The sequence below is a fragment of the Chanodichthys erythropterus genome, chromosome 2, assembly GCF_024489055.1.
Source record: "Chanodichthys erythropterus isolate Z2021 chromosome 2, ASM2448905v1, whole genome shotgun sequence".
NCBI lineage: Eukaryota > Metazoa > Chordata > Actinopteri > Cypriniformes > Xenocyprididae > Chanodichthys > Chanodichthys erythropterus.
Window position 1 is genome coordinate 11,468,263 of NC_090222.1, and position 19,008 is coordinate 11,487,270.

At 35.1% G+C, this 19,008-nt stretch overlaps 1 protein-coding gene across 1 annotated transcript in view; it reads left to right on the forward strand.

The window, feature by feature from the left end:
- The first annotated feature begins 3,030 nt into the window (after positions 1 to 3,030).
- gask1a (golgi associated kinase 1A) overlaps positions 3,031 to 19,008 on the forward strand; it is a 43,515-nt gene continuing 27,537 nt past the window's right edge. Inside the window, exon 1 of the mRNA XM_067392610.1 lies at positions 3,031 to 3,330. Within this exon, the coding sequence (XP_067248711.1) occupies positions 3,328 to 3,330 (3 nt within the window). The 5' untranslated portion in view covers positions 3,031 to 3,327. The remainder of the gene's footprint in view (positions 3,331 to 19,008) is intronic.

Sequence of the window (19,008 nt, forward strand, 5' to 3'; positions counted from 1 at the left end):
AACTTTCACTGTTGTTAGTTTCACTCAAACCACCCTTGTTCACATTACTTAAAAAACTCATGTAACTATATGAACGTAATTTAACTGCATTGTTTCTACTAAAATTGAGTATTGTGTTTGTTCAGTCAACTTAACATTGCTGTGTGAAACGCACACATTATTATTGACATAACTAACTGTGCAGTGGATCTGTAGTTCCCAGCATGCTTTGCAAGGGACTGCATTAGGAGAGTAAATTTAGGGATTAAAGTGTTATTTTATGTGTTTTTCAGTAAAGGGAAAGATGTTGTTAGTTTATGTTAGTGTTTAATGTTCAGTTATGTTGTATATTTAGAGTAGTTTCTGTAATGTTTTTTTATTTTGTGGTTACCATTATGCAGAAGTGTGTCGCCTGTGTTTAGGCTGTGTGCACTCATACGCATGTTTATTGGATGAAATTTCAATTGAGTTTGTTCAATTAGTTATTTTTTGAGTGCATTTTGGGGTGAGGGGCTGCATTCTGATGTGTTGTATCCTTTTTATTTAAATGATTATTCAAAAAAAAAAAATGTGTTCACCTTATGTAATCAACATAACATTAAGTAAACTGTACATATAAATATTATGTAACAGTGACATTCAAATGATTTGTATTTACTCAAAGAAATTTTGTCAGTTTTATTTGAATTTCTTTTGTTCATTCAACTAAATAGTTTTTTGTACAAATTACTCAATATTGTTGTGTGGAACCACTTGACACTTATTTTTTAAGTAAATCCAACAATTCATATTTTTGAGTGTTCTATTAATAAACAGCAATGATCGCTATTATCAGGAGCAATAATACATGTACATGAACAGCATTAAATAGCCAATAGTCTGTAAATAAGCATAAATGCCATGTCAGATGCAACTTCTGTTCCAAATTTGCAGTGTAAAGATGTCTTTTGTTGATGTTGAAAGAAACTGGATTGGTAACAGTCTTTAGTATTGCGACTGATCATTTTTTCTTCTTCTTTTTTTTTAAATCAGTGCGAAGAAATGCAAGTACTACCAGTGCATCAGACGAAGAGACTGAAAAGTTCATCAAAAGATGGCTGTAGCTCACTTCAGACAGAGATGGGGGAAGAAAAGAGCGGGCCCGAAAGGAAACAAATTCTACCAAAGGTATATTCAAAGGTTACAAATGTTTACATTTATCAGAGTTACCATTCAGTCTGTTATCAGTCTGAGATTTCTGAGATCAGACTAACCATACATGTCATTGTCTGTTCCCCTTTTTGCCTCTCTCTCTCTGTCCCTCTTTTAGGGTACACTTACACTCTAAAAAATGCTGGGTTAAAAACAACCTAAGTTGGGTTAAATATGGACAAACCCAGCAGGTTGGGTTAAAGGGCACCTATTACACCCGCTTTCACAAGATGTATTATAAGTCTATGGTCTGGTCAAGTTTCAGCTTATAGTACCCCACAAATTTGCCCCTATTTGGGGGTGAGCAAAAACATGCCTTTTACTATATTACTATTTTGCTGGCTAAAAAAATAAATCCATAATTGATTGAAAAAAACAGTGTAAGGGCCAAACCCTTAATCTTTGTAAAGTTGACATGCTTTTGACATGCTAAGTACATGTAGGCAAGGACAATATAAAATATATTTTTATGTTTATTTTATATTTTTAAGATGCCATCTTAATGATTTTAAGGTAACATTTTATGGAAAAACAAATTATTCAAAACGTTATATAAAAACTGGAAGGAGTTTTCAATACACATATTTTAGAAGTTGTACTGAACACACAAAAAATGTGAGTAAGTGCAAGTATATTTTTTAATTTAGCAAACAAGACTAGTACCGGCTAAGTGTTGCTGTGATTGTGGCCCAGTGTCAGCTCAGTTTCAGTAAAAGTCTCGGGCCAGTACCGGTTAAGTGTACCATTTTGGTTGCCATGATTGTGAAATCTGACAGTATTCTGTCATCAAAAAGATCTTCGTGTTCTGAAGATGAACTAAAGTCTTATGGGTTTGGAACGACATGAGGATGAGTAATTAATGACAGAATTTTCCTTTTGGGGTGAACTAACCCTTTAAGTTATTTTAGTACATCAAATTAAACTAAATGAAAATGATAAATGCTAAATACGTTTTTTTTTGTGTTTGTTTTTTCAGTTAACTTTTTACAAGTAATTAAAAATATTTTTTTTATGGTTTTAGTTTTAGTCTTGCACAAACTTCGGACTTCATCCATTCTCTCACAATCAGAAAACATATATTGCATCTTTCTACTCTGCCATCCTTAAGGTCTTTGGTTTTTTATTGAGGCCCCATTAGGTTCCTCAACAAGGGGGCATTTTACTCCAGTCCAAACAGATGAAATTCCATGTTTGACAATAGGGTAAAAAGTGAAGTGTACACTAGTGGCCTCATGCACTAGTCTGGTGTACAATCTTCCCTTATACTGTAAATCACCATTCTAACCAGAAGAGGACAGTATAATCCCAAAATCAGTTCTCAAGGTCCAATAAATAATTTCTAAACATAATCTTTGAGGACCTGACACAAAATGTGAAATAATGAATATGTCTTTGTACAATTAAAGTGAAACAGTTTTCCAAAGGCCTACATTTCTTCCTGTAATTCCCCATGTTAAGAACAATTATTGTTAGTACAGTGAAATCATAATTTATTAACATCAGATCTCCTTCAAACAATGTTTTGGAACATTTCATCATTTTGTTCTCTTTTTTTTAATGACAGTGGAGGCTAACACCAAACTGCAACAGAAATGTTGTAACAACATTAACTCTAGCTGTAATTACTTTGATGGAAATTAATTATCATAGAAAATTTAATGAGATCTGAATGAGGATTTTTTTATATATATAAATATTAAATGAAGATCACATACAACATTTGTGCATTAGCAATACGCCGTAAATTCTAGAAGCGCCCAGCCCAGGACAATAAATCCTCCTCAGCATGTTTTTTTTTTTTTTTTTTTAAGCCTCTTCTCATGTTACACAGCACATTCCTCTCCAAACCTCCACTCTGCTTTCCCTTCTCAAGTCCACCATCCTCCTGCAACGTGTTGCTAGAGATCAGAGCTTTGTTCTGAGAGTTTGGAGACTATTCATTGGAAACTGAAGAATAAACCCAGGGAAAGTCACTAAAGAATCAGACTTTGGATGCATCTCACGTATGGTCCAGTTAAGATGAGAGGAACTTCAAGAAGGTTTGTGTGCTGGAATAATAGTGTGTTTGAATGAGGAGCACAGGAATTAAGATGATGTGGCGCTGATGCTGTGAGTGAACAGCCAAAGCACATTAGGCTGCTGACGTTAGTGTTTATAATGGTAAGTGTCCAATTGAGAACTGTTCATTATTATACATATTAACGTTACTAGAGTTTATATTGCACAGGTCATGTTTATTGGTGAATTATTAAATACCTGAAAGCATGAATTGCCTGAGATGAGCTTTTATTGTTTAATGCACCTGAATTGGAATGCATGTTTTGTATTCACTGAAAATAATAGTTCTGACTGAGACAGATCAAAAGAATTTGTTGCTCTTTGCAGGACATGGTACTAAAGCATATTGTGTGTATTGAGATCAGACCTCTGATATATACTCCGCAGAAAAGACTCTGTTAGTAATGCATGATGCACCCAAGAGTTGTACAACAACAGTTTCTGTTTTTTCAGCATTGAGAATTCTTTGAATCATTCATCCCAGCTCTAGCCCTCCCCAGCAGACCCCGTTAAACTCCCTGACTCAGCAGACACAAAGTTCACTGCGTTCTGCAGTTTAGGGTTTAGTTGCAGTTACCATGCATTGCATTGCAATTATTTGCAGAGAAGGTGATGAAAAATGCATGTGATCTTTATCTGCCAATCATTGAACCATTAAGATAAATCTAGTCTTTTATGAGGTAAAATTATTTAAGGTTACCTTTGATCTGGGTCACTACTTTAGGCTCTCATGCATTTAGAACATAGTGGACACTCAGAACATTACTGAGTCCTTTAATACAGGTATTCCCAAACTTTTTAGTCAGCCAAACATTTGACATAAAATATTTTCTTAATCGAACCCACTGTGATTTTTACATGAAGGTAAAAAAAAAAAAAAAAAAGTAATATATTTTGATATATTATTTGAATATATTTATTTGCTTGGTCAGTGTCCTTGTGGGTTTTTGTTCTTTTGCTGTTGTAGGCTGTAAGGAGGTAGTAAGAACCTTTAAAATAACTGAAACAGAGTGTCTATTTACACTAAGTGTAAATAGTCTGTCTTGTTGGCAAAGGCTTTTTACACTAACTCCGGCCACTGATGTCTGGTTGGATCACACAAGAATAAGCAGTGGCGTAGGCCATAGAGAGCATGACACATGGAAGTAGCTTTCGATGTGATCGAACCGAGTTTGAATCTTCCTTTTGCCGCTCTTATCCCTTAATTTAAATTTGAAAAGTGGAAATAAAGTGCCTAACAAGTGTTTAATAATAATGTATTTATTGGGTAGGATTCGGAGTAGGTGTAGGGAGGGCTTTATTGTCCCAATAAGTCGGCAGTCATTTAATAATTTTAATAAATATAATAATTTCTATGTTATTATTGCATCCTGTTAGTGTACAACAATATTGAGGTGCAAACAATATATGCCACTATTTATAAGTATTAATAGCATCTAACAAATATTTACACTTACAGGCTATTGCAAAGAACTGTTACTTTTAAACGGTGTAAAAAGAATTTATTGCTAATTTCACTTAGTGTAAATAGCACATTGCTAAGAAAATGCTGCTATTGTCACTTAGTGTAAATCGAAAGTATTATTTGCATTTTGTGTAAATAGCATCTACAGCTATTTGCACATAATGTAAATAGTATCTATTGCTAAGAAAATATGCTATTTTCACTTAGTGTAAATAGCATATATCGCTTTTTGCACTTAGTGACTTATTGCAAATAGCCACTGCCTGAAATGCGGTCATGACCTGGCTTGAACTACTTTAGCACTTTCCTTGAAAACAATTACACACCAATAGAACATTTATCGACCCATCAGATTCAAGCATTCAACATCCCCCGTAGTATAATAAGGAAATAATGCATGTATACATGTGAGAAAAAACATTTCATGCCTGCTGGCACTGGTATACAGATGTTGATGTAATATGTGGAATTTAAGGAATTGAATCAGCTTCTTTTTCTTCTTTTATTAAGAAAACCGGTCCCACTTTATATTAAGTGGCCTTAACTACTATGTACTTACATTTCAATTAATCATTTGATACAGTGCACTTATTGTGTACATACATGTTTTTACACTGTACTTAAATTTAAAGACTCCTGTATGTAATTACATCTGTAATTAATTTCTGTTATTACATTTATAATTACACTATTGACCCATCCCTTGCACCTTACCCCTACTCTTAAACCTACCCATACCACTAAAGCTTTCCCTAACCTTACCCGTATCCCACCTCAATAGCAGCAAAAGTGTTTTGCAATTCAATATGAACCCAATAAGTACACTGTACTTATTTGTTGATGTAAGTACATAGTAGTTAAGGCCACTTAATATAAAGTGTGACCAGAAAACCAAATTATCAGACCTCACAAGGAGATTCGGTTATTGTCTGCATGACATAACACTTTTTCACCAAAACTAAACCTATATTGCAGATAGCTGTGTATTTGTTGTTTTAGTTTAATTGTGCTAGGCAATTTACTTTTTAAACAACAGAAAATCCTTGGCATTTACAATTTTACTTTGGCAAAAGCTAAGAGTTTTTCTTCTGGCGAACCTTCCAATTGTTTTGTTGGCATGGAGATGGTGTTTAATTACAGGTTGCAGGAGTGTTGAAACCAGGATGCTAAAAGCACCCGCAATTGTCCATCTGTGATCCTTGCTGTGTGGACAATACACATTTTCTATTTTTTATTTTATTTATTTATTTATTTATTTTTTGTCTATAATGTCTATAGCCTTGTGTCTCATTAACTTGTGTTCTCTAATCTTCCATGAACATGGGCATGTGTATCTCTGATTTTTGGCCATCTTTGCAATAACCATATGTTTTCAACTGAATTGAACATGTATCAAGGGTTCCAATGATTCTGGAAGGTCCTGTTTGTATGTATTTGTTTGTTGTTCTGTTTGTGTTGTTTTATGATAGCTGGCATGACTTTTCTACAAGATTGGAAAAACAAAACTGTGTTTGCCAGATTCGCCACAGATTTATGGATTCTGAAAACCCAAATAATATTACTATTCCTAAAACTGTGTCTGTCAAAGCTGAAATGTTAAAGTCAAAATATAGGAAAACGCACCATAAAACCAACACATCACTATCATTTAGTGAAGTCTGTTTCATAGCTGAAGCATTTGCAGGTGAGGTTGAAACGTTCGGTGTTTAATTCATAACTTATGTTGTAACATCTGCTAAATGTGACTCATTGCTGAACATCTTGAATTGACTTGCAAGAAGGGAACTATTTTTGAAAAAAAATTTATGCCATCTGTATGCCAGTTACTGCTTGGCTGACTTAGTCCCTTCTGAGAGAGCAGTATTTTCTACTGATAACTTTAAGAATTGTTGTCCCAGATTCCCAAGCAATAGTTAAGAACATCAGGCTTATTTCTTTCCTTTATGTAACATCAGTAGATGCACACATTTCCTTCTGGAAAAATGTAGTACCAAAAAAAAAAAAAAAAAATTCAAACATTAGTTTTACTTGTATAATGACAATACAATAATGTTCTTTAAAGTATATTGAAATCTTAGTCGTAGTAGCCTACTTATACAGTCAAAAGTTTGGGCTCAGTAATATTTTTACTTTTAAAATATATATATATATATATATATATATATATATATATATATATATATATATATATATATATATATATATATATATATATATATATATATATATATATATATTATTTATTTGTATTTTTTTTTGAGAGAAAGAAAGAAAGAGAAAGAAAGAAAGAAAGAAAGAAAGAAAGAAAGAAAGAAAGAAAGAAAGAAAGAAAGAAAGAAAGAAAGAAAGAAAGAAAGAAAGAAAGAGAAAGAAAGAAAGAAAGAAAATTTATGCTGTTATCATTTTAACATTTATGCACAGAATCATGGGGAGAAAAAAATCATGGTTTCACAGTTTCCACAAAAATATTAAGCAGCACAATCATTTTCAGCTGTGACCTTGAGCACCAAATCAGCATAAAAAATATAATAAGCATATAAAAAGCATATAAACAAGATTGCTGAAGGATAAGCTTCAAACGTATGCCAGCTTTTCTTTACTCTGTTACTCTAGTGATGTGGTGACATAGTAAGACTGAAAGACTTGAGTTTTAAACATTGCTGAACAGTTGATTGCTATTTTTTTCCACCATAAATTGAGATACTCTGACTCACAAACCAGTATCTAAAAGTCATGTCTGCAGTGTTACTGGCCTGCCTGTTAACCAGAGGCAGCCAATGAGCAGTGAGCTGTGCATGAGCATGGCAGAGTGAGATAGTCACCAAGGGAATTAGAATTGATTGTTTGAGGAAGTTGTGGCATTATAATAATGGCTTTTCAAATGGCTATGGAGTAACAGCACCTGCACACAATTTGGTTGAGCTTTTGGAGCAAGTCAGTGTCAGGGAGAGACTAAATGTAAATAATCAACAAATATGATGATATGCTTGATACTGAATTCACTTGGTTTATCCAACAAACAGATCTGAAACTGTCTGAGGTATGCCTGATTTTTTAAAGACAAACTTACTTTGTGGTACTCATTGGTTGTAGGTGTTACTATACCCTATTTAAGGGGGCTTCAGCTCCCCGGTCTTTCATCTAAGGGCGTTTTCAGACCTGTAGCTTAATTTACTACAATATTGCATTTTCTTCTTGGTTTGGTTCGCTTTCACAAGGCAACATTTCAAAGCGTAACAAAATGTGTTTAACCAATAACATCCTATTATTGGTTAGATTTCACCTGTTTACGTTCATCTGCATCATCCATTAATATGCTGCTGCATTTTATGTAACACATTATGTATGGCAAGAGCTGAGACCACCTCGCTCAGGCAATCTTTATTTAAACAATTTATTTTGATTCAACACCATTGTATCAGGTTTCTGGTTTAAATGTGATTGATTCATGTTAAATTGACTTGAAATGTTTACTCGTTGACTTAACTTGATGTTTTCATATTGGAATAACATGTTTCAATCAAGTAAACCCAACCAGGACTCAATCAAACAGGATTTTCACTTCCCATCATGCTTTGCAAAGGGGCTGAACTAGGAGTGTAAATGTTGAAATAAAGTGTTATTTTAAGCAGTTTTTAGGAAGATGAGAAAATGGAAAGATTTTTTAATGTTTACAGTTCTATTATGTTGATATTTAAAAGTTTCTGTTAATTATTAGTTTTAGGGCTACCAGTGTGGTGAATTGTTGCAGTTGTGCTTGAGTTGAGGACCTGCTAACAAACTTTCGAATGACTTTAATAAGAAAGTCACTGTGGTAGTGCTCTGGGTTGCATTTCCCAAAAAGCATTGTAAGCCTATGTTGTTTGTAAAACCATTGCCACCGATGGACTTATGATCAATTTAGGCTTTACAATGTTTTTGGTTAAGGCAATTTAGGATGAATCCAGTATCACATCTAGATTTCTAACACAGAACATCACAAAATTAAACAAGAATATTTAATTTTAAAAGTCAATGTATATGAAAATGATTTATTTTTTATTTATTTATTGCTTTTTATTTATTTTCCAAAACATTGCAAATTAGTTGGGCTGACACTATTAAATTAAGCTGTGCCCAACCATAGTAAATAAGTTTAATCAACCTTAATAAATTAAGTTGACCCAACGCAAGTACATTCAATTGGAATAACAGAATTGCATAATGCTGAAATAAAGCAACTTAATCATGTGGAAATCCTTTCCATGATTTTTTTATGTTCGTTCAGAGAGTTTTTTTTTTGAGTGCAAGGGAGAAAATGCACCAGGTTCCAAAACAAACGCTCCAAATCAGCCAGGTGTGAAAATGCACTAAAGGCCAATTCACATTACACAGACAAATGCAAACAAACATGTTTGATGGGTTTTGCTGATCAGTGTGTTACCCCTGTCGACGACTGTTGCCGCCGGGCAGGGTTTGTTTTTCGCCCGACTGAACGTTTAATCAGCGTTTTTCTGAGTCTGTTGAGGCAATGTGAATATGACAGTTATTTTTCATAAAATTCTAAATCCAACAGCCAACTTGTTTGTTCGTGTTTGTTGCCATTTGGCAGTGTGAATTGGCCTTAAGGCTACATCCACATTAATCCGGATAAATTTGAAAATTTTCTCTTACATTTTGGCCTTCCACACAGACATAAGACAGAAAAATGTACTTGCAATAGCTGTCCTGTGGCAAAACACGGCAATCGCATATTAGATGTATTTGTATCTGTATTTGTTCACTTTTTGAAACAAATACACTATTTTCAAATATATCCAGATTAATGTGCCTTTAATTAACGTAGCCTTTGTTCTCCTAAAAATCTGTGATTAACTCAGTTGTCAACACCCTTCTGTGATTATGACATCTCCTTTCATGGCAGCAGCAGCTGTTTGTGATTATTTCATTCAGAATCCTCCCAATCATTATAAAAAAAGAACAACTTCATTATATTAAGTATTATTTTTCCCTATAGGCAGTGGCAGAGATGGTCATAGGTGACATAGGGCAGCAAAGCCCCTGCACACAACTCTCAGTCACACAACTCTCAGACTTCACTTCTCTATTCCTCATCCAAAAACTCTCAGTCCAGTGAAATTAAAACATTAAAATGCAATCACACATGCCATTACTGACATATACTGCATCTACCGGCAGACAGATGCTATTCTAATTTATTTAAAAACATTGTCAGTCAAGGCTGTTGCCTAGTCAAGATTCTCAAACTTTTATCAAGAAATATTCCTCTGAGACACATCAGCTCGTGCCAGGTAGGGGGCCAAGCCCACCTATAAGATTAAAATTCTAGAAAGCCCCCACTGCTGATATGATATTTTGACAGTTCAATGAGGGTAGTAGATTTAATATTTCATGTGGTAACACTTTATTTTGATAATCCGCTTTAAGCCGGGCACACATTTAACGGCTAGCTAAAACATCCTAAGACTGTGTTCAACACACAGCAATTGTTTCCTTCAACTGAAGCAGATTTAAATACTTACGCACAGAATTTGAACACTGCCTGTAACTGCCAACTGAATGCAACTGTCTCTGACTGGACGCGCTTGAGTGCGATCAATCATAAGTATCAATTTATATTCATAATCGGCCTTAAAATCGTTAAGTGTGTGCATGGCTTTAGACATTCTACTAACTACAAGTAACTTTGCAACTAAATGTCAACTACCAGTCATTAGAGAAGTAGACTGTCTACTTAATATCTGATAACACTTTATTGTGATGCTCCCCCAATAGACATTCTATTGAATATAAGTATCTTTGCAACTACATGTCAACTTATTGTACTTACCCATGTCTACCAGTCTAATATTCTTTAGTTAGAGTTTGTTGGCATGCAATGTTACTTATAGTTAGTAGAATGTCTAAAGTGGTCTATCAAAATAAACTGTAACCTTTCATGTTTACATTTTTATCTCCACTTTTAACCTCTTAAGATGCACTGATCTGACCTCAGGCTTGATGTCACTTTGTTTACCATGGTTTATATTTACTATATACAATAAAATCAAATATAAGAAATGTCTCAGGTTGCATATGCAACACTGGTGTCCTGAGAAGGGGAACAAGATGCTGAATCTTGGTGTTGACACCACTGTATAAATGAATAGTGAAATTAATTCATTTCACTCAAATATTAATGAAAGTTCATTGTACTTAATAGAAAAAAGTTGTGTGAACTCGAAATTTAATTGTAGTAGGGTTAGTTCACTCAAAAATGAAATTTCTGTCATTAATTACTTACCCTGATGCGGTTCCACACTTCCACACCTTCGTTCATCGTTTCAAAACACAAATTAAGATATTTTCACCCTTCACCGGGAGTTTGATTGACAAGCGATCTAACCAATAATAATGCTGGATCTGCCATTTTGTCCAACAAAGCATTCAGGAGTTCGGTGGACTTGAACTTGAAAAATTATGTGTATTGATGTCTTTCTGCGTTTGAAACAACATTCCTTCTCATGTTCATTCGTGTTTATTTGATGCTATAAATTAACTATAGGAAGAGATGATCGGTTCACAAGCCGCTTGAGCTGAGGTGCTACATCAGTCTGACACGACACATTAAAGAGCCACAAAACTTTTTATTGTTCGAATTTCTTTAAAAATTACACAATTTGAAAGCTGGGACTTTGTTTAATATCATAAGTAACCTGCTCTGTCTTGTCAATCAACGTGTTGTCTGTGTCCAGCGAGTGGTGTGACAGCGGCATGGCTTGTCAGACAAAACAACAGTAACTAAGGGGGGTGGGTCTTTACGAAGGGTCAATTACCATCATTTAAGGTCCAGAAAAGTAGTAAAAACATTGTTAAAATAGTCAATGTGACTGCAGTGTTTCAATCCGAATGTTATGAAGCGACGTGCATAAAAAAATAAAAATGACTTTATTCAACAATATTTTCCCTCCCCTGTCTTACTGCTATGTTGTTTACGTCCAGCGCTTCCAGGTTCTACATCAGAATGGCGGCGCATTATGGGCCGGCTCCTGCATGCCTTGTGCTGCTCAAATGTTACAGCTTTGGCCAATACTGAGTCGGCGTTCTGACATAGAAGCTGGAAGTGCTGGATGTACAGATGTTTATACAGATGTACATAATTAACAAAATTATGCCAATTGACATTACATTTCATATACATTATTAATCATCAAATATTTGTTCAAGTTTTGTTCTTTGGACAGCGTTTGTTTTTGTTTATGCAATGAATGTTGAATTAAAATTATAGCAATTGATTTTTTGTCATGGACGTTATTAATCATCAAACATTTGTTCACATTTTGTTTTGTGGACAGTGTTTTTTTATGCAAACACTTTAGAATACTGATCCTTCATTAATGAATAGGAACAAATGAGTAATGCATTATTAACACTATAGTAATTACTATTAACTAACAAGAAACTCTGATTAATGAATTAGTAAGTAATAGTGCTCAGTTGAAGGCGGTAGTTCACTATTAGCTAATCAGTAACTACTGTTTTTTTCATACCTCCCAGAGAACTACGCAGAACTACTATATGCATGTTAATAATTAATGTGAATAATGCATAATGTATAATTAATTCTAAAGTGAAGGTCATGGTAACCCACTAGTAATGACTGAAGTATTACCAAATACTTAAGAAGGAATTACTAATTATTTGCATCAGTATTCTAAAGTGAGAAACAGGATAACTCTCTAGTAACTACTGAAGGCATTGTAAACTTTTGAGGTTTTTGTAAAGTATTGGATAGTAATAACTCAAGAGCTCCTACATAATTCTAAAGGAACTACTTCTTATTTGGATCAGTATTCTAAAGTGAAGATCTTGGTAACACACTAGTAATTACTAAAGTGTTACTACATCCTTCTAAAGGAACTACTAATTATTTGGATCAGTATTCTAAAGTGAAGATCAAGGTAACCCACAAGTAATTACTTAAGTGTTACCAAATATATCATAAGGAATTACTGTACAAAAACATACAAAAACATCAAATGTTTACAAAGACTTCAGTACTTATTAGAGTTATCATGTTTTTTACTTTAGAATACTGATCCAAATAATTAGTAATTCCTTATTAAGTATTTGGTAATACTTCAGTCAGTACTAGTGTGTTACCAAGACCTTTACTTTAGAATTAATTATACATTATGCATCATTCATGTTAATTGTGAACCTGTATATAGTAGTTCTTAGTAGTTCTCTGTGTAAGACTGATGCCGGAGTGCCTGGACTAAGAAAGGGCTACTCTTTGAGAAAACAAAGGAAATAAACATTTGAACTCTCTCTTGCAAAATTAGCATCCTCATCCGAGACAGTCAATCACACCTCACACCTCACACCTCTACATTTGCCTTCCTTCACCCCCTCTTCCCCCATCTCTTCTCTCTACATGCAGAGATGACCTGAAATTCACCCAAAATCTATATGGTGTAATGTGAACAATCATCACAGAATGCTATACATGTTTGGTATCGTTTGAAATTTCTCAGTGCAACTGGTACAATGGTCTCGTCTACATGGAAGTAAACCAAAGGTATTAAAGGTTTTAAGAGTTTAGAGATACTTTGGTTGCAACTGTGGGTGCGCCCCTTTCCCGGGGTCCTTCATTCAAACCACCTCCTGTTCCACAGCAAGGTGTGAACTCCCTGGGTCTGTGACCCTAGTCAATGCAAATTCTGATGCAAATTGTAAGTTCATGCCCCACATTGGGGGATTTTTTGTCTTGGTCTGAGTATTTAAAGAAATGTAGCAAAAGGCTCGGGGCAACTCTGTATTCAGATGAAGCCCAAATTGCTGAGTGTCCAGGACACTCAGCAATGTGTATTTTTCTAATGTCAGGTATGCATCCTACTCTATTTCTGAGCATTTGATGTTTTGTATTGATCATCATATTTGATTTTATTCTGACTTACTCTGAAATTATTGAATTAAGTAGATTACGATGTATCCATTGTTACCGCAAATCTGTGTCAGGTTAGTAACGGACTAAAGTCCAGTTTTGAGTGGAGCATAGGGCACACCAACTGTGATTTTAGAGCTCCGACTAACGCTTGGCATGAGTTCAAGTGTACTTGTTGATCGACCAACCTAAATAGGGTGAGCCTTACCTCTGTTTAATGTAATGTTACTCTAGCTAAGTGTACGTGGGAAACCAAGGCATAATCAAACCAAAGCTACTATAAGAGAAGTAATATTGGTCGGCTTATCTGTGGTAGTGGTTATGACTTCTGACTAGAGATAATGTTACTTTAATTCAAGTGTATACAGATCTATGGGGACTAAACAAAATACTTTTAGATAGAGCAAGCATGAAAGCGGCCTTCTAAACAGTATAGTCAATTACCTCTGTCTAGTGATCAAGACTGGTGAGTTTGTGATCGTGGGCCCGCATAATTAATGAATGGCCAGTGTGAGGACCCTGTGCGACTCTGAGAACTGAACGAGTACAATAAGAGTAAAGAGTTAAACAGAATATTCAAATGTAGAGCCAAATTATTATACAAATGACCAATAATCAATTGACATGAGGTCATAATAACATGGAGTCAGATAAAAGTTTACTTGGAATCAAATTAATTTGCCACACTGAAAAGACTGAACACGCAAGAAACCTTCCCCATCCTGTCTGTGGGAAACTGCCGTTGGGACGATTGGACGGGCCTTACATCTGGGAGGTATGAAAAAACTGATTAGCTAATAGTGAACTACCACCTACAACTAAGCACTATTACTTACTAATTCATTAATCAGAGTTTATTGTTAGTTAATAGTAGTTACTATAGAGTTAATAATGCATTATTCATTTGTTCCTGTGTAGTTATTCATTAATGAAGGATCAGTATTCTAAAGTGTTACCAATGAATGTTGAATCTACACTGCATGGCATCTGTTTGTGGTATTTAAATTAGTATGAGTAAGCCTACATGTGTACAGATACTACTGGTATGTTTGGTTGTGTATTTATTAGCTTACCAAAGGATGGGGCACGAGAGCCTGTTTCTATATATTTATTTATTTTATTTTTATTTTTTTATTTTTTTACTGTGTTTCTCTGTTGTTTTTCTGTGTTTGAATATAAATGACTGCAGCAGACTGTCACTGACACATTTTCATCCTACACGCAGAGACCTGCACATTATATATTTCAGGATGACACTAGTGTCAAAAGCATCTGCTCTGTAATAAAAAAAAGGCACTCCACTGATGACACTCTGAGGCAGGACAGACAAGACAGCAGATGGTTGATCTCTTTTTTCTTCCTCTCTCTCTTCTCTCACACTTTTCCCCCTCAGTGTACCTTTCTCTCCCCCTGAACCATTTTCTTCCTGCATGCAATGGTATAGCTGATCCCCCTATATGGATAGAGGGTAATGCTGACCTTTGCACAATGCATGAAAGATCATACATCAAAGAGAGTTTTCCCACAGCCAGTCATGAAATGGAAGATCTTGGTATGCTGACATTACACTTTTTGTTAGTTTTAGGGGCCTACAGAGTTTCTTAATGTAAGCATTATGATACATGTTTTGATGTTTTTGTTTGCTTGTTTTTAAAGGAAAAACATCTTTATAAAGACATTTTTGAGCACCTAATCTCACCCCTACACTAAACATATTGTGCATTTTGCTTATGCATTTTGACATTAATTTTAGTTACAATATCTTAACCTAACCATTTCATGACAATATGAAAATATAATTAGGCAGATAAGTGTACAGTGACAATAATTCACGGATGGATGGATGGATGGATGGATGGATGGATGGATGGATGGATGGATGGATGGATGGATGGATGGATGGATGGATGGATGGATGGATGGATGGATGGATGGATGGATGGATGGATCTATCCATCTTTCTATAGACATCTTAGAATTGAGTGAGTCTTTGTTCTCTGTTGTCATGAGATGTTCATTCAGATCTCTAATACAGCTGTCATAACCACTCAGACGCTGACAGTTTGGTTGTTTCCTTTGTCTTGCTCTTTACAGAGATAGATGTTGTAAAGTAGTTTGACATTTCTAAAAAGTCTTTTCATTCAATCAGAAATTCAGCAACTCCTCCTTTCTGAGCAATGTTAGATGCCAGGGAACTTCCTCTGGACTGATGCCATTTTTAAGATGTATAGAAATCTAACAGAACTGCCTGTATTTATTTAAATGAATGTTCTGGGTAAATACAAGTTAAAAGTGAAGTATTTCATTTCTGTGGCACTTGCAGCAACAAATTTATGAACTGTCATAAACGTTTAAAAACAGTCATAGAACACTCCCCCGATCTGTCATTGGTCATCCAAACAGATTGCCATTGGTTGAGAAAATGTTGCTATGTTGGGCTGGTCAGAGTGTTCAAACGAACAGAGCAAATGGCTTAATTATAGTTGTCTCTGCATATTAAACCAGGATAGGAAAAGGTATTTTAAAGGGATAGTTCACCCAAAAATGAAAATTTGATGTTTATCTGCTTACCCCAGTGCATCCAAGATGTAGGTAACTTTGTTTCTTCAGTAGAACACAAATGATGATTTTTAACTCCAACCGTTGCAGTCTGTCAGTCGTATAATGCATGGCAATGGTAACAAAATCTATGAGAGTAAAAAAAAAAAAATGCACAGACAAATCCAAATTAAACCCTGCACGTGACGACACATTGATGTCCTAAGACATGAAACGATCAGTTTGTGTGAAAAAACGAACAGTATTTATATAATTTTTACCTCTAATACACCACTATGTCCAACTGCCTTCCGGTGCATCCGGTGCGTGAGGTGTGTACGCGCTCTGGTGTAAGTGGCGGAAGTGATCGCTTGCACGTATAAGTCACTCATTGTTTACACATCGCACAAACATTGTAGTTACGACGGCTAATCAAAATGGTACTTACTTGCGCTTATCCAGATTGCTCAAACTGACTTAAAACTAAAAGATTACATTCTCTTGTGCAAACTAATTCGGTAGTGGTGACTTTCCACTTATTCCCAACTTCTGAGCCTGCTCACCTGAAGTTATGGTTGATTGCTCTTCGGCTGGATATCAACACACCCATTAACGTACTAAAGTTGTTGAGGGTCTGCAGCGATCATTTTTCCCCTGATGATTTTACATACCCAGGAGAGGATCACGTACGACTTAAACCATTAGCTGTGCCTATGGTTTTTCCACATCCAACTGAGGTATGTGAACAAGATCTTTGTATGCGTCCTTTTTATTTGTAAAGCTGCCCTCACGAAAAGTAACAAAAAAAATAATTAATTTTTGATATAATAAAACCATGTTTTTTAGTGGTTTAATTCCATTTGTATAGCAACAGTTGTACTACAGGCACCATGTTTAAACTACGCCAGAGCGCTTACACACCTCACGCACCGGATGCCATGCGTGCGCTTAAGGCAGTTGGATATAGTGTCAATAGTCATAGTGTATATCTTTTAGTGTCATCTGATAGTGTATTAGAGGTAAAAATTATGTATTCTCTTCGGTTTCTTGCACAAAATGATTGTTTCGTGTCTTAGGACATCAATGTGTCATCACGAGACGCAGGGTTTAATTTGGATTTGTCTGTGCATGTTTTTTTTTACTCTCATAGATTTTGTTACCATTGCCATGCATTATACAACTGACAGACTGCAACGGTTGGAGTTAAAAATCATCATTTGTTTTTCTACTGAAGAAACAAAGTCACCTACATCTTGGATGCCTTGGGGATAAGCAGATAAACATCAAATTTTCATTTTGGGTAAACTATCCCTTTAACTTTGAAAAACACATACTTCACCTTTAACATCTATTGACAGCAGCTTTTTGGCTTCTAGCACATAAAGAGATTTTCATGGACAAACCGCTTATCCTATTTCTATGATGTACTGTAGACACAAAGCAGCTGAAGTGAGAGAGGACAGAGAATGAAAGCACAGGGAGCTGCTCAGAAAGAGTTACTTGAATGATCACAATTTATTTTCAATGAGAAGGGCCAGTGAGCAGGTGAGTGGGAGCTAGAACTTCCATAGAACACTGTTTCTATTTTTCTTGTAGGTTTTGGTCTATTTTCATCCTTCTGACTAGCCCTTAAAAGTGAGAGTGTGACGGTTTTCTTTTGCTGTCCCCTTTCGTCTAAGAATAGCTTGACAAATCGCTATTCCAAAAAGAACAAACTCTCATTCAGATGTCTTCATTGTGTTTTTTGGGGGAAAAGAGTAACCTACTTTTGATTAAAATAAGGGTCATTTCAATATTTTACTTTAGTTTACTTCAAATTCCAACATACTCTCATGGCAAGTCATAATTACTTTACATTTTGGCGAATTGGTGGCTAATTCGTCTGAATCACATTTGCATGTTTTCATGCAATCTGCTTACTCCTCTTCATGCTTACATTTTCCTAAAAAATCGTTTAATATATATATATATATAATTGAAAATGTCCTTGATTCTTTTCCTATTCACGATAAAACACGGCTATGACCGCTTCACCCAACGGTTCTGTGTATCACAACACAACACCCTTAGCAACCACTCTTAGCAAAACTAACTGTATGTTCTCAATTAATATTGTTCATTAAAGCTTACTGTATTATGTAGAAGAGTATTGTGAGAAAGAGATCGAGTAAGTGAGTTTATTACCTGTATTCAGATTTAGCATTTTCCTTCAGGTCAGTCCTATGTTCATAATAAATAATCTATTTAAATGTTTGATGTATTATCTTGTCCATTTGTCAGTTGCGTCTTGTTCCGTTTTCAAAACACTTCAGTCTTTTCAATATAAAAGTCTTCACTACTGACTGACACACTCATAAAGACAGGCTTTGCCACCATCTATTGGTGTACTAATGTAACTTCTGTTGCTGTTCATAGTCAGGGACCATTTTTTTTCCGGCAGAGGGAAGGCTTTTAGAAAAAGTTTACTTCATGAAAATTGCATTGATACATATTTCTGGCTTTAATATTCGATCGCGTTGTGCCTAACAGCCTTCAGCCGTGACTTATTCACGATACAGCACAGCCTCTCATACCTTATTGCTTATATATATATATACACACACACACACACACACACACACATACATACACACATTACCGGTCAAAAGCTTGGAATATTTAAGATTTTTTAATGTTTTTGCAAGAAGTCTCTTATGCTCACCAAGGCTGCATTTTAAAAGTTTTTTTTTTTTCTTACCCCAAACTTTTGAGTGCTTCCACAAAAATATTACGCAGCAAAAGCTGAAATAAGAAATGTTTCTTAAGCCTCAAATCATCATATTAGAATGACTTCTGAGGGATCCTGTGACAC